The sequence below is a fragment of the Etheostoma cragini genome, chromosome 3, assembly GCF_013103735.1.
Source record: "Etheostoma cragini isolate CJK2018 chromosome 3, CSU_Ecrag_1.0, whole genome shotgun sequence".
Taxonomy (NCBI): domain Eukaryota; kingdom Metazoa; phylum Chordata; class Actinopteri; order Perciformes; family Percidae; genus Etheostoma; species Etheostoma cragini.
In genome coordinates, this window is record NC_048409.1 from 5,709,294 (window position 1) to 5,724,577 (window position 15,284).

At 43.1% G+C, this 15,284-nt stretch overlaps 1 protein-coding gene across 20 annotated transcripts in view; it reads left to right on the forward strand.

The window, feature by feature from the left end:
- robo2 (roundabout, axon guidance receptor, homolog 2 (Drosophila)) overlaps window positions 1–15,284 on the forward strand; it is a 331,658-nt gene that overhangs the window by 260,575 nt on the left and 55,799 nt on the right. For all 20 annotated transcript variants that reach the window (XM_034862669.1, XM_034862696.1, XM_034862751.1 and 17 more), the window contains 3 exons: window positions 9,368–9,525; window positions 9,803–9,923; window positions 10,764–10,902. In XM_034862669.1, coding sequence (XP_034718560.1) covers window positions 9,368–9,525; window positions 9,803–9,923; window positions 10,764–10,902 — 418 coding nt within the window. The remainder of the gene's footprint in view (window positions 1–9,367; window positions 9,526–9,802; window positions 9,924–10,763; window positions 10,903–15,284) is intronic.

Consider the following 15,284-nt stretch of genomic DNA (forward strand, 5'->3'; position numbering starts at 1 on the left):
TAGACACAGCGCTCTGCACTGATCCTGAGCATGGCAGCCAGTGGTGTGTTTCAGATTGTTTTCCATTTGCATGATAATATGAGCATGAATTGACTCACAGACACACACACACACACACACACACACACACACACACACACACACACACACACACACATGCAAACACACATATGCACACAAACACAACAGGGTTATTACATACAGGCTGACGGTTCCAGCAGGCCAGATTACCTGAATGAGTATCCTGGGTTTTTACACCATGCCCTGAAATGAATGAAATTCCCCTCATTAGCACGCAGGTTACATAAGCCTGGTGTACAGGTATATCCAGCTGCACTGAGGCAGTAAGCTGATTACAAACGGAACTAACACAATTACTCCTCTGTAATGCAATTAACACACGTTGGATTGTGAAATAAGCAACTGGACTGTCATGTGGATTCTCTCAAGATGTAGAGCTCCTCCACAGAATGACACCAGAGAAGCTATAGCTTCAATAAATCATTCAGATGCTCTGCTAAGCTAGTAAACGTCAGTGAATTTCAGCACGGGTGCTGCTGAAGTCTTTCGCGTGGCATGTAAATGCACAAACATGTGAATTAGCTATACAGTAAATCTTCTGTGTGTCTGTGCATGTCTGTTGTCACCTAGGATTCTATTTATCTGAGCAACGGGCTAATGGACTGCATATGCGTGTAACTGCTGCTATGTCAGTGCAGTATAGAGTGATCAGTTTGCTATTAGTGCTGTTGGTGCCTTGCTCTGCCGTGTGCTGGACAACTGCTTTCCATACAAACTGGCAGACTCTGCAGCACAGACACTTGAAATTGTAATTTGTGTGTGTATATGAGTGTGTGGTACTTAGGTGAGCCTAATGTAGCAGTGATTTGCTGAGCAGGCAGCAGCACCGCTACAATTTATTCCAAGTATTTAGATGTCATGTGCAGCATTCAATCACGCTTCAGCAGACGCACATAAAGCATATAGCACGTCTTCAGGATGATAGTGGTGCTGGTTGTACACTGGGTAATTTTTCAGATGCACATTCTGACTAAATGGTGAATTGCTTCTTCCCCCTAAATCATTAACAGCGCACACATACAGTATACATACTAGGACATGGAGATATATATAATAAGCTATATAAATAAATTCCTATCCATGGGTGTGGCTGTTGTAAAGGTCATCTCCTTATCCAGTTTAATTTTTGCTCTTCCTCAAGAGTTAAGATCTATAAAGTGATCAATAAATCTCTTTAAATGTCTGTGCATCAGGGCTGCATGGGATTTAACACCCCACCTCTTCTGCTGGCTGCTTTCTGTTTGCCACACTAACAGACTTCAGCCTTCATCTGCCCACAGATCTTCACTGTATCAACCCCAGCCCCAGCCCAAGCCAACCACTAGAACAAGGCCACATTTGATGGATATCAGAACTGGTTCAAAGTCCTCTGTAAGGTTCTGATCCAGTACCAGAAGATAATTCCTGGTATGGGAAATGTGTCAACTGTGATCTACAGTGGGGAACAAAGTGTCCTTAGGTGTGCGATTCTTCCTTTCAGGCAGTATTGACTGAAGGAAAGATGATCTGAGGGGGCCATTAGGAGGATTGAGGAGGGGGGAACAAGTAAGGGCTGTGATGGACACCTCTCTAATCATTATGCCACGTACAGCACTGCCTACAGCATCAGCCTCACATTCAGATTAAAACACACGCGCACAGGCAGCCGGACAGTAAAAGTAGGATTAGTTTCAAATGTACAGCAGTCTTGATCATTTGTGCCCATTTTCTGCCGCCATGTTGTGGGGCTCTGCATTTGCACCAATGCACACATGACTGCACACCACTGATGGGTGGGGCTCTGTCACAATGAGCACAAGGAGACAGCAATGGCACACACAAACACACACACAAACACTGAATGTTTATGAAGTCTCCCAGTATCTATTTGGTCCAGGCATGCAGATTGGTGTCTAGGGAGGGAGGCTGAGTACAGTAAACTGGGCTATTGGCAGCTGTTGTGAACACCTCCTTCCCTCCTCCTGCCTGTCCTGCAGTACAGTGCAGCACACTTGCACTTGGGGCTCATCACACTGAGCTAGATAAAAGCTGCTCATCTCCAGCCGAGAGCTTAATTAAAACAGGGCTGCCTTAGCAGAGTGACACCTTTTACAAGCTCCTAACGGCTCTCTGCTCGCCGTTACTGCCAATCCAATTATAGACCAAAACAATAAAATAGACACGGAAGGAGCTGCAGCAAATAGGCTGGCATAAAGAAAAAGAGAGGGAAGCTGTTAAATATTATATGAAGAGTTGTACAGTGGCCTGCAGAACTTGGCTGCAGGGGTTTAATTTTCACCAAACACGCCTGTGTAAGTATGCCACAACAGATAATCAACTCAGCTTCTGTCTATGTATGTGCCGGCCCTTCTATGTCTGTGTTTTTGTGCGCCAAGGGAATTCAGCCCTGTTCTTCCAGCCTGGACTCAGTACAGCAACACCCTAAGGATTATCTTTCCTTGTGGAAGGTCACTACGTCAATGGCATTAAGCCACCGTTCACACCTATAGGCTGAAGACCCACAAACATCATTTCAGACTTTTTTTTCAGATGCAGCTAATTTCCCGTTTTCAGAGTGTGACTGTGTGTCAGAGCTGGACTTGTGTCATCTGTTACACTTGAACAGCTACATGAGGAAACTGTGGCGGGTTATACATATTAACCATAGCACTGCAGGTGAGAGGATGGATATTAAGATGTTGTTTGAGGCGGTGTAGGAGGAGAACAAGATGGAAGATGGGTTGTTTGGTTCGTATAGAAAATGTCATTTTTACTCAAGGGAAAAATCAAGTTTGTATGTTTTTAATTTTCCATTCTAAGACCTTTGGTTTCCCTGGACACATTATACTGAGGGCTGTTTTTGAGAACCAACAGGCCAGAGTTAATGAGTGTCCCATACGTTTAGCCTACTTCTAACGTGTTACACAATGCTGATTTAAAGTCACTTGTCTCCCCAGACTGGAAGGGCTAGAGACCACTAGAGTTAAGTATTACATCGAGGACGAAAAAGGCAACCATGGCCAACTTGTATTACACAACGTTATTCTTGATAAGAATCAAAACCTCCTTTCACAATAACATTTATAGACAGAGCAACTTTTCCAGCTGCTGAAGGGAGTTTGCTTTCAATATTTTTAGATGTCTCAAAAATACGGCTTACTGTTCACCTTTCAATGTGTGTGCTCAGCCACTATTACACTCATAATCACAAAACTCCAGCAGCTCCCACACCATATTATCTGTCATGTTTAGATGGGACTTATGTAAAGGGAGACTAAGAGAGAAGACATTAACAAGAGACATTTGCCTGTCTGCCTGAGTGCACTACTTCCTCTCCCTTTCTTCTTCTCACTTTACTTCCTCTCCGCTCTTCCTTCACCAGATGCAGGACACAGACCCACCTGCTCCATCATGATGCCTCACTACCTCTGTCTGTACTGTCTCTGTGCTGGAATTGGCAGGAAATCAATCCCACTCTCATCTACATCGCCCTCCTCCCCTCCCTTTCTTCTTCTTCCTTCACGTCTTACTCCCCCTTCCGGCTGTAAAGTGTCCATTCTGGACTGAGCACAAGCATCAGCACAACATCATGGCTTATCAGAGCAGGCACAAAGACCCATGGGCACATTGTTCGTCAGTATCAGCCAGCTTCAGTTTCCGTGCACCGCGTCTGCATCTGCCAAGCCCAGCAAACACATTCATGACCATAAAAAAGACAACAGAATGAAAACTGGAGTGGCCACCAAAATCATTTCGGGGCAAAATGCATCTTTAATTGCAGCGCCTGTTAATTACACAGTGCGACGAGAATGAAAAAAGATAGGAAGGAGGATACAGCACATCGTTATTTATTATGCAAATGTATTCTATTTTAGACACAATTAAGTGATTAGAAAGCTGTCGCTCTCTGCTCTCTGTCTTCTCCTTGTCCTTACTTGTCTTTTCCTTTGCTTTTCAGCATATTACTGTAATGAAGCCATTATTTCTTCAAGTGAATTTTAATGAGTTTTTAACCAACATTTTAATGAGCTATACATTACCATAAAGCATGGATTAGGCTAAATGGAAGTGTGTGTGTGTGTGTGTGTGTGTGTTATTGTTAAAGGAATAATGGTTCATTAAGAGTTAATTATATTGTTTCTCTGGAGCAATACTGCACATTGTTCCTGGATCGGCCAGCAGAATGGCCCACTGTGGGCCTGCTGTCATTATGCTGCTGCCCAGGGGCTTGTTAGGCCAAATTAGAGGTGCTGTTTGAAAAATGAGCTTTGAACGGTGCTGCTGTTTAAATAAAGATGATTGTTTAGGCTTATCTACTGAATCAGAGGTAGAGGCGCAGTATGTGGTATGAGTTTGATGGAATGCACTCCATTCATATACTGCCAGCCCCATCACTTCAGCACCTTTGTACTCCTCAGCACCTTGTCCGGTTGACCTTGATTAGGCATACTCCCATCATCCCTTGCTGTGTTGTGTTATGCCTTGCCTCTTTTCTCTCAGCGTTCTCACTAGAGCACACATGCTCTGTCTCTTTTATTCCAACTAAGGCTCTTTTAAAGATGCACATTTCATGTGATACCACCACCTCTGATTTTCCCCCACTATGGTATCGCTGCCCACCATATCATTCTCCTTACCTTCGCTCTTTTCCATATTTTCTGTATGTTATCTGTGGAAGTGACAGTGTTATTTACAATCCCTTAGCTTAGGATTTGCAGATAGGGAGAATGGTGGTGGAGATCATATCAGGCTTGGCCATGGTCTATGGAGAATGATCGGGTGTGCATGTATACGGCTTCATCTGCAAAACCTAATCTGCAGTCAGTGTATAGAAATACCTTGACAAGCCAGTGGAAGGGACTGGAGGGGGCTTGAAGCTATGCATGGGACAGTAGAGTGGGATTGGAAAAACAGGAACTACGGTATATCATAAAGTATAAAAGACAGAGAATGACCTGTGATGGGAGTAGGAGAGAATAAGAATAAGAGAGAGATGGTGATGAGTTGTGTTAATGATGAGAGTCTCTTCTCCGTTTTTAGAGGAGATACAGCCTTGGGCACCGCCAGCCGGACATATTTTTGCAGCTGTTTCTCTGCTTTGACCTGCAATCCCTCAGTGGAGGGATAAAGGGGGTATGTGCAAACCTGCTGCTTGCCTGCATGCTGAGGGGGTAATTTCTACATCTGGATGGGAAGCAAAGGTTACTTCTGGCCAGTGTGAGGGCAAATGAGCAAGTCAAAGCCAGAGAAAATGCTTGCATCCAGACAAATGGAGCACATCTCCTTTCATATTGTCGTAATATATAGTATGGCATTATCCTTTTCCTGCCTTCAGCATCAACAGTAATACAAAACATCAATGACAGCACATAGAGTGGATTTGGTATGTTTTGTCAAGTGACATATATATTGTCTCTCTTCTCTAAGGGTGGAATTGAAAACGGCGGTATTATAATAGCACTCTGCCGGATGAAGCGCAAAAAGCACTCGAACAAAATGATATTATAGCTTGGAGCTACCTCTCTACAGCTCTCCCAGGTTGTGTGTGTGTGTGTGTGTGTGTGTTTGTGTGTGTGTGTGTGCATGGTTTATTTTCTAATCAGAGTGTGGGTAGAAGGTGGTAGGTCTGGGTGCCGGGGTATGGCCCAGGGCTTCTCGCTGTTGTAATCTCTCTCTGTGTTTCTTAGCCCCTGACCCCAGAGAATATCTATGAAAGCACGGGGGGTCTTTTTCTGCAGTGAATAGGGAAGGAAAAGTAATAACCGCACAAACATACACAAACATTCACATTTGCAGTATTAAAAAAAAAGATACCAAGCCCTGCAGCTTTAAAGGAACCTTTCACAGTTTATCAGATTTTTGTATTCTTTGTTTTGTGTGTGGGGTGAATGTCTATCAAAGTGATGTGAATGTCAGAACGGAGAGGAAAAAATGAGGTTTTAGACATCAGTCTGTGGTGTTGTGGGGTGAGCGCAACCTTTGTGAACCATAGCTAGGTATGCTCCTGTAGGTGAATGCATTTGTCAGCACTTATCTCAGTATGCAGGCCGGACGCTTCAGTCAAAGCTCCCCACTAATCTTACGGACCGGCGGTGTCACCCTCCAGTGAATAATATCTTGGGTGGGAGAAGGGGGTGCACTGTACAGAATATCTCTCCTCACCTGTCCCAGCCACCTCCTTGCTATGATGTTAGGTGTTTGTGTTTTCATGTATCTGCCCCGGAAGGATTTTTTGTGTGCTGAGTTTACCTTATCTTATTTAGCTTATGAGTAAGAACACATACATGCATACGCACACCAGCACACCTGCACGCACGTACGCACACAGACAGACAGAGACAGACAGACAGACACAGACCTCCTAATGGTTGCTGGCACAGACCTGCCTTGCCAATGTAGGACAATCTGGTTTACACAGTATAGTGTGGGTGTCTGACTTGTGTTTTTATTTTGGCAAAGAACTCCACTCTCAACCCCTTGGCTGTTTCACAGCGCAAGTTGCAACCCGACTCCCTCCCATTTAAGTTTGAGGTGTTGAAACAGTGCCAGCTGAAGCTGCTGCGCGTTTGCCATGCAATGCCCCCTGCCTGATGCTCCTTTATTCAAATTAGCCCAATTCTCTGATATTTGGGAAATAAACGAAATAAGAGAAGCAAAGGCAGATTAATATTATTCAGATATGGGTTCTTTTTAGCCTGCAGCCGGATTGACAGATGTGGCACTTGCTAACAGAGGGGTGTAAATGTTAAAAAATATGTAAATATTAATAAGCAAGATGGCAGAGTTTAGGTCCTACTGGAACTCCATGGGAGGTGAGATGTTTTCAGTGGAAGAAGAGCTGGGTGTTTCAGGGGGATAGAAAGGCAATTACTTCACATCTGTCGGCTGATTCGGGCCTGAACAGCTACAGGGCCTCAGAATTGGAGCTAAAATTCACTTTCTGACAGCAAATACACAGACCCATTTAAAAGCACGTACTTGCCTTATGATCCCTAGTCTCGCATTGCGGGACCTACACAGTGCTGTGTCAGAGCTGGAGTATTGTCTGGTAACAACGCTTATCTATTCTGTGATAGGCAAAAAACCACTTTGGCTTATTTGTATTTCTTTAAACCAATCACAACGTCCTGGGATGCAGCAACGTTGAGTGGGAGAGACATCAGGCATCGGATGTCAGGCTTTATCCCAGCAATGTACATCTATTTAGCCAGACTATAGGATCACTGACATAGGGTAGTTGAGCCCACGGAGGAGCCTGTATGCAACAATGGGAGAGGTACATGCTCATACGGTAATAAAGCAGGTCAAACGTTACACTGAGGGGATGAATATTTGAGTTGTGTGTGTGCTTAAACCATAGGAGGTAGACCTTGATGACCTTGTAGTTAGGATTAGATAGTGTACTAAAGTGTATTTGGATTGGCCCCTCCTCTCATTTACTTAGGAAATGTATCTGGTCAGAGTGTTGTCTTGGTATTGGCAAACCCCTGAACCAACATGCAGGGCATAATCCCTTCACCAGTGGTGTGTCATCTGTTTGCTTGCTTGCTGCTGTTGCAGCCCAGTGTTTATCCTGTCCTCAACAAGTGTGCATATTGTATTTTATTTGCTGGATCATGTGGCTACTCTCTTTTTATGTTTCTGTTTCAGTTGTGTATTTATGTAGATTGCAGGGTAGGGATGCATTTACCGTGACATACTGTGTAGTATTAGATTAGATTAGGCAGCGTGGCACAAGCACCTTAATGATGCGCCTAACGTTTGTTTCTTTTGTCACCGTTCTGTTTCAATGGAAATTGATTCTGACAAAATCCCATGGGTGCTATCAGTAATGAATGGAAAGGAGCAATTAAATCCAACGTGATATTGAAAAGAACAGGCTGTGTATGGTCCTAACCTGGCTATGATTTAAAACAGCAGGACTTCTGTTTGTAATGCAAATATAGAGAGCCCAGTGGTGGTGGCTGTTGTGCCCACACTGGCCAGGGGTTCCGCCACTCTGGATGTGGCTAATTACCTTAGCTCTTATAGGGCAGCCCTGCATTAGAGAGAGAAAACCTCTACCTCTTCTGTATTCTCTCCTAATACCCCTGTGTAAAGGTTTCATTAGAATTCATGTCACACAAAAGTCCCACTCTGTACTCCTGTGCATCCCCAGGATAATTGGGTTGAAAGCTTCCTCTCTTCCTCCGCCCTGTTTCCCCCTTGGTCTAAATAAATAAATAAGAAGACAATGTCCAAGCGGCTTTCTGTAGCGAGGGTAAGAAAAGTGAATGAAGAGATGAGAGAAGCCTGGAGCGCAGGGACCAGTTATCCCCTCTTATAATCCTGGCCCTCCCCACCATTGTCCCCAGTGCTATGTGGAATTTACATAAGGACCTGTGGTATTGCCCTTAATTTAGCCCTCCTCAAGCATCTTCAAACATCCTCCAACAAGCTCAGTCCTTTTATCCTTCATAGGAATCATGTGTCCCTCGCTGTCGCGTGGAAGGACACTGCTGGAGCTGAAATACCTAAAGTGCTCCTCCACGGATTAGATTTATTGTAGATCAAATGAAGAAAGATCTCTTTGAGTGCACACAGCAGGAGAGAGCCAAAGCAACCCTCAGTTTGTACCTTTTCAAGACATCAGGTGTTATGTTTGTTCATTTATTGGTATGGAAGCTGAATCCTTCTAGTTTACCATGTTTGTGTACATTTGTGCTTTTACTTTAGCGTGCTTGTGTGTGTGTTTGTCTGTGTGTGTGTGTGTGTTTGTGTGTGACAGCAGCTCTCCTAGTTTGATAATGAGCTGGTGTTGTGTGTTTGGCTGAACACTGTCGGGTGAGAGGCTGTCTCTTTGATGAAAGGCCTACCTGAGGGTGATTAGATAAAAGGCCACAATTGTTCATCGGACCACCCACTGTTTTTTTTTCTTTTTGTCCGTTAGCGCGTATCTGGTTAGTATGTAAGTGTGTTTGAGTGTTTACATGCAAGTGAAACGGTGTTGCACCCCTGTGAGCTCTCACATGTGACTGACACCCGGCTTCAGGGCATTCTGTCTCTGTTTGTTCTGCTACCTCCGCAGGGGCCTCCATTAACTTCAATTAGCTTTCACGTTTGCTTGCCTTGTCAGATGAAGCTGCACATCCCATTTACATAGCCACAATGAAAGCTGCATACATTCACGCTGTGTTTTGCACACACCCTAACACATATGAAGAGACTTTAATAATGTACGATTTTCACATTTTGGGATATAAAATCAACAGTATGCTACACAACTGCACTCTTCCTGAATCGTTTCCTCCTTCTTTTTTTCCCTCAGTGCTGCGAGATGACTTTAGACAGAACCCGACAGATGTGGTAGTGGCAGCAGGAGAACCAGCAATCCTTGAGTGTGTTCCTCCCAGAGGCCATCCTGAACCCACCATCTACTGGAAGAAAGACAAAGTGCGAATTGAGGACAAGGATGACAGGATCACTGTGAGTACTGTTGTCATTCATTTGAATACCTGGTCTCAATTGGAAGAACTACTATCAATGTCCCTAACTTTATTTTTAGTCCCTGGGCACATAAGAAAAGAAGCTCTTGCTTCTGGAGTGGTCTGTCATTCAACATGTTTGACAGCGTTTTCATGTGTTGGAATCAAGCAAAGGACCATTCCTTTGTTTAAAAAGGGGACAAATCTTGAAGACAATGGAGAAAAAAAATGTAAATGTAGTTTCTGTGTATCTATGAAAAAACATTTTTTTTCTTTAGATTCGAGGAGGGAAGCTAATGATCTCCAACACAAGAAAGAGCGACGCTGCCATGTACATCTGTGTGGGTACCAACATGGTCGGAGAGAGGGACAGTGAGACAGCACAAGTCACAGTGTTTGGTAAGCTTCATTTCAGTAAGGACTACTTTGTCAAAATAGATTCATTCACCTGTAATTTTTATGTGTTGGTATGGCTCTGTTCTGGGACTTCCTTGTGCATACGTGGAAAGCGGGGAGAGCAGCAGTACAGGGTACAGAACAGAGCACTATTAATGACAGAGACACAACATTGGTTAAGTCCGACAACATCAATTTAAAAGGAGGAGCTTGGGTGGAGGTGGGTTGCAAGCCCTAGCAGAAAATCAGTTTAAATAGAGCACGCTATTTGGAAATCCAATCAAAAAAGGGACTCAGCTGAGCCATCAGCTGGTGTGCTGGCTTAGGAACTGTTAGCTATGAGTTGAGATAATAGCCGAGTTTGACTCTGTGACCTGCCAGAACTTTTACTTATGCTTCATTTCTCCAGTTCTCCTGATGCTACTGTTTCTCCTCAGTGATGTAGCTGAGTTCCTTTGATACATGTGTATTCTCAGTTACTGTAATGTTCTCAACCTAGGGTATGTCTCCAATGTGCGTTGAGTTGAAAAGTAGAAATACTTTTAAGCCAAGTGTTTCCCCAGTTTAATTTTAATTCCTGATTATAATGCTTTCTGAGGTCATTACTTTATTTCTTTGTCCATATATTGATTATAGAAGATATCACAGATGGCTTATGAACAGAATGATCTGAGTCAACTGAATGTTTAAGAGACAAAACAGAGTGTCTAGACAGAGCCAATCCTTTAGCAGGAAGAGGCCACTGTGATGAAACAATACATGCACTGTATCACTGTACACACATAGAGTAAACCCATTGTATTGCATTAAATATTTTTTTATTTCTCTGTGCACTTCCTGCAGAGCGACCAACCTTCCTCCGGAGGCCCATCAACCAGGTGGTCCTGGAGGAGGAGACAGTGGAGTTTCGCTGCCAGGTACAAGGAGACCCTCAGCCAAATGTTCGCTGGAGGAAAGACGACACTGATGTTCCTCGTGGGAGGTATGTACATCTAGAAAAATGTTCTGAAAAAATGGTTAAGTTCAAGAGAGAGGGGTTTCTTAAGACAATTATGTGAAGTGTGAGTGTGTGTGTGTAGAACTGATGTGACAGGCTGCACTTTATGCAAAGGAGCTGTGAAAGCATTCGTCAGTTTGAATGACTGTTTTAAACTAATGATTACTCACAATGGCAGTTTTCACCTGGCCTAGCTTCCACGGGGCACTAAATAGCTTTATCAGGCTGTACACAATGCACATTACACATTCAGGATACAATGACTCCAACCTTCGGCGCCCAAGAAGACAGCTCCCACTGCAATAACAGGGGTAGACAGTGTCTCATGTCAACGAAGGGTCCTGCACAAAGACAAACAGATATTGAGCTAGGCAATTAAAAGTGAGTGGCAGGTAAGTGGCTAGGGAGGCTGAAAGGTAGACATCTAGAGGAGCATAAAAAATATCGCACACTGCAAAGCAGACAGAGACAGATAGAATGACGGGAGATATAAAGAGACAGAGTATAGCAGCTGACATGGCCCTCAGCTGTCTGTGTACAGGTGCAGCTGTTCAGGTGAAATCTTGGCACAGAGTTGACACCTCAGAAACCTAGAAGATAATCACTCCCACCCTTACACATTTAACCCCATTCAGTCTCTATATCCTTACTGACGTGACACATGCGTTTGCTCACAGTTGCAGAAAACTGAGACTGATGAAAGAGACAGCAACGGCAGTCTGTAATTTACTGAGACATACTAGCACCGTTGCCAGCTACAGTCTGTCTCACTTCCTGTAAATAGCCACTGATGATAAAGTGATACTGTTCTTTTTGGGTCCCCTGTGTGTTGGCCTGTTGCTTCACGGTGAGTCACTGGACGCACAGTCAATAGCTGTGTCATTATCAGGAGTGGACTTCAAAGAGACCACAGTTCTGTCCCGAGCCAACAAGCCAGTCACACACAGCTTGGATCCCCTCATAAAACATACACTCAATGGACCTGACTTCTCTCAAGGCTATCTGCAGAGCTGAGCGTGGGCGGGTTGTTTGTGTCTGATAAGGATTTGGTTCACTGGGCAGTTCGACACAAGTGCTGTGCCAAAGCAAACACATAGAAGTATTTCACTCATGTCTTTGATAGAGAGTTGGCTCTCGAAATGAGTTAATTTTTTTTACACTAATTAAAAGGATGAGTGTCATGTGCCTGCGTCCTTGCTGACTGCATGGTCACTTTGAAATTCGGCCCTATATGGATATGGAAAAAAATAACTGAACACATGAAAAAAAAACATTAATAAGCGGTAAATATTGCAATGTTTCTAATTACAACGCGAGGGCTTTTTGTTTCCCTCGCTATATTTAATTGTGCAGTTATGCTTTGAAGCAGAAAGTAAGCATGACGACTGCGAAATTGTAATTCTGACATTTTCTGCTTCATTTGTTGGGTGCCAAAAAGAAATCTCATATTGTTAAATGACAATTTGTTCCTGTTTCTTCTACTGCTTTTCCTCACTTAATAAACACCAAACAGGGCTTCTCTCTAACTGACAGAGGAATTGTTTAAAATCCCACGCAATAATACTTTCCAGTTTTGTAATTTTTCCAGTAATCGCACCTGCTCGACTCACCTTTCCTCAGCTCAACTCGACCCGTTCGTGGTGCACCGTCCTCTTTTTTCCATTGCAGATTAGTACTCGTGGCTGGTCTTTGTAGCAAGAAACTGCCATGATCTGACGCAAAACACACACTGAACGTCAAAGGTGTGTTGTTTTTGATTCTCAGCTTGTTGCCACATCAAGAAAGCAAATTTGTTTCTAATGAACCTGAAGACAGCAAAAAAAAAAAAAACCCCGCTGGATAAACTATTTAACGCTAAACACGGCAGGTTTGTTCAGCACAGCCCCCGCCCCCGTCTGTTGCGAGCCCCATCTCCGACCAATCAGTAGTCTGCATGTTTTCACGTCACCTCTTGGTATCGCCTCAGCTCTCTTCGAACCTCGACTGAGGTAGTACAACAAAGAGTACCTGTTAGCGGGTACCAGGGACTTATTTTCGTAACAGAAAACCAAAAAACGCGAGGCGAGCAGATACCCTGCAGTGGAAAAACGCCATTTGATAACTGGCAAGTGCTCTGAAGAGTAAGACATTAAGCCAGCTGCTATAGCACAGTCATTGTGTCATTACTCTGTGGGCATCTGTAGCTGTATCATATGTGGTCTTCAATGTAGGAATAAAAGGCAACTAAAGATCAAGCACTTCTATATGCAGGGGGGAGTGGTCTTTGTTTGCTCTTTATCCGTAAAGGTTACACCGTCCTTTACAGCTAAAGGTAGAGACTTAGTTAGAACGCTCTGTCTTTACCATCAAATTGTTTCAACTTGTCCTTACTGGTCCCTTTACACTCATTGTGCATGCCTGTGTATTTCTGTGGCTGTTTGTGTGTGTGCAGCCTTTATACTGAAATGGAGACTCAGCTGAGTAAACAGGTCTTTAATATGCTCAGTGGCTCCAGCAGCCTCCCAGGCAAACACATGCACACACTGGCACATAGACCTAAAGCACACTGGGATGGCACTGGCTTTGGTCTCTGGGGGGTAGAACAGGCGATAGAGACAGCACAAGAATGGTTTCAATTAGATCACAAAGACAATAGTGCCGCTCTTTTGCCTCCATGAGGGTGTTTAACTGTGTTTGTAAAAACTAGATTAAAATCCCCAAACAAGCTTACCCACTCTAGGACACTTGTCCATCACCACTGCAATGCAATAAAATAGGTGTATTAAATATTTTCCAAAATACATTATGATGAAAAATCCCTAGACATATCTAAGTGAAACAGTTCAAACTACAGCCGTTCGCATGCCTGAGTAAATAACAAAAATGTCAAAGAACAACAGGTGCATTATTACTGCAGTACAGGTACATTAATTATGATCAGGAATTTAGAACTTTGCATGTGCTCTTGACCTTAATCTAAATGAGAAAATATTTAATTTAAGTTGTTTAAATGAGTTGCTAAAAGCATAATTAAATATAACAGCCCAATTAATGACTTAACCTTTAATCACATTCCTTCCTTCTGTTCTTCTTGCTGTATTTCACCCAATGCCAAATGACAGAGTCTGGTTGTCATAGACAAAGAGCCCAAGTTCAAACTGTCATTGCTTTTTTATATTCTTAATATGTGTTATCAAAAATGTAATCAAATGGTTCTTTTTGAATTTCCATTATAGCTTATCAGTAAGGCTAGGACTTTCAGTCTGAGAGGAGATTGTGTTAAATACATGTAGTCCACTACACATACAATTTGTTATAGGAAGGCAGACTAACCAAGACAGAATAATTACCTGTAGCTGAAATTAGATCAGCCCATTTGTTGAGCTTGTGGGTTTTTACTCACATAATGGCTTTATTATTCCTTCATCATCTGGGCTTCATAATGGGACTGTGTTTTGCTATCACTTCAGAAAAAAAACTTTTCTGTTATGTTATGTTTTCATATTACGTTATGTTCCATTTCCCCACAGAACTCTATATGTTGTACTGAGCAAATGAAACCCTAAAATACATTTAACTCTCAGGACGTCACTTAAATGATGAGAGCACCAGTAAGTGTGCTGAAAAACAATAGTACATTTGGGCTTAAATTATTTCCAGGATTAAAATCACTGATCAACACATTCAATATTAAAATCCCCCAACCTTCCCTAGATGAATAAATTTGGTTGGAATAGGGCTCATTCTTTTTACTAATAAACATGAGATTAGATTCAGATGGTAGTGTGTTTTCCCAGGTGGAAATCGTTAGCATGTGTCGTTGAGCAGCTGGATTTTAGCATGTGTCTCAAAATACTGTTTAAACGGTTGTAGCTTATTTAAGGTGTATATAACTTGGCACACATCAGGTATGTATTACAATGTCCATCGATAATGGGGCTAAATTCACATCCTCCACATTTGATGATGTTCAAAAAGGCCAATTTGTTATCTGTGAGCGTGTCTAGATTTGAATTAATATCAATCGGACCAACAACTCTGCAGAATCTTGGAGAGAGAAGTACTTTGCGTCTCCAAATGAAAGAGTTTCAATTTAGTTATTTTGTTAGTCAATGGATCCCGGTGAAGGCTGGGGCAGAGTGGCTACCAGCTCAGTGTGTGGCCCACATCTTTCCCTCCATTGGTTTTTTTCTCACTGTTCATTTGCTCGGGACCCCTGTGCCCTCTCTTGTGCCTTATCAGAGACCCTTTGGTCTTGTAGTCTATCTGTATTCAGGCCCTCTGTCCCTGCTGACCTCCACAGCACAGCCCCTTGCAAAATTCAGCAGAAAAGGCTTTCTTTCTGACTCAATCCCTTTGTGGTGTATGTGCATGTGTGTGGGGGTGTG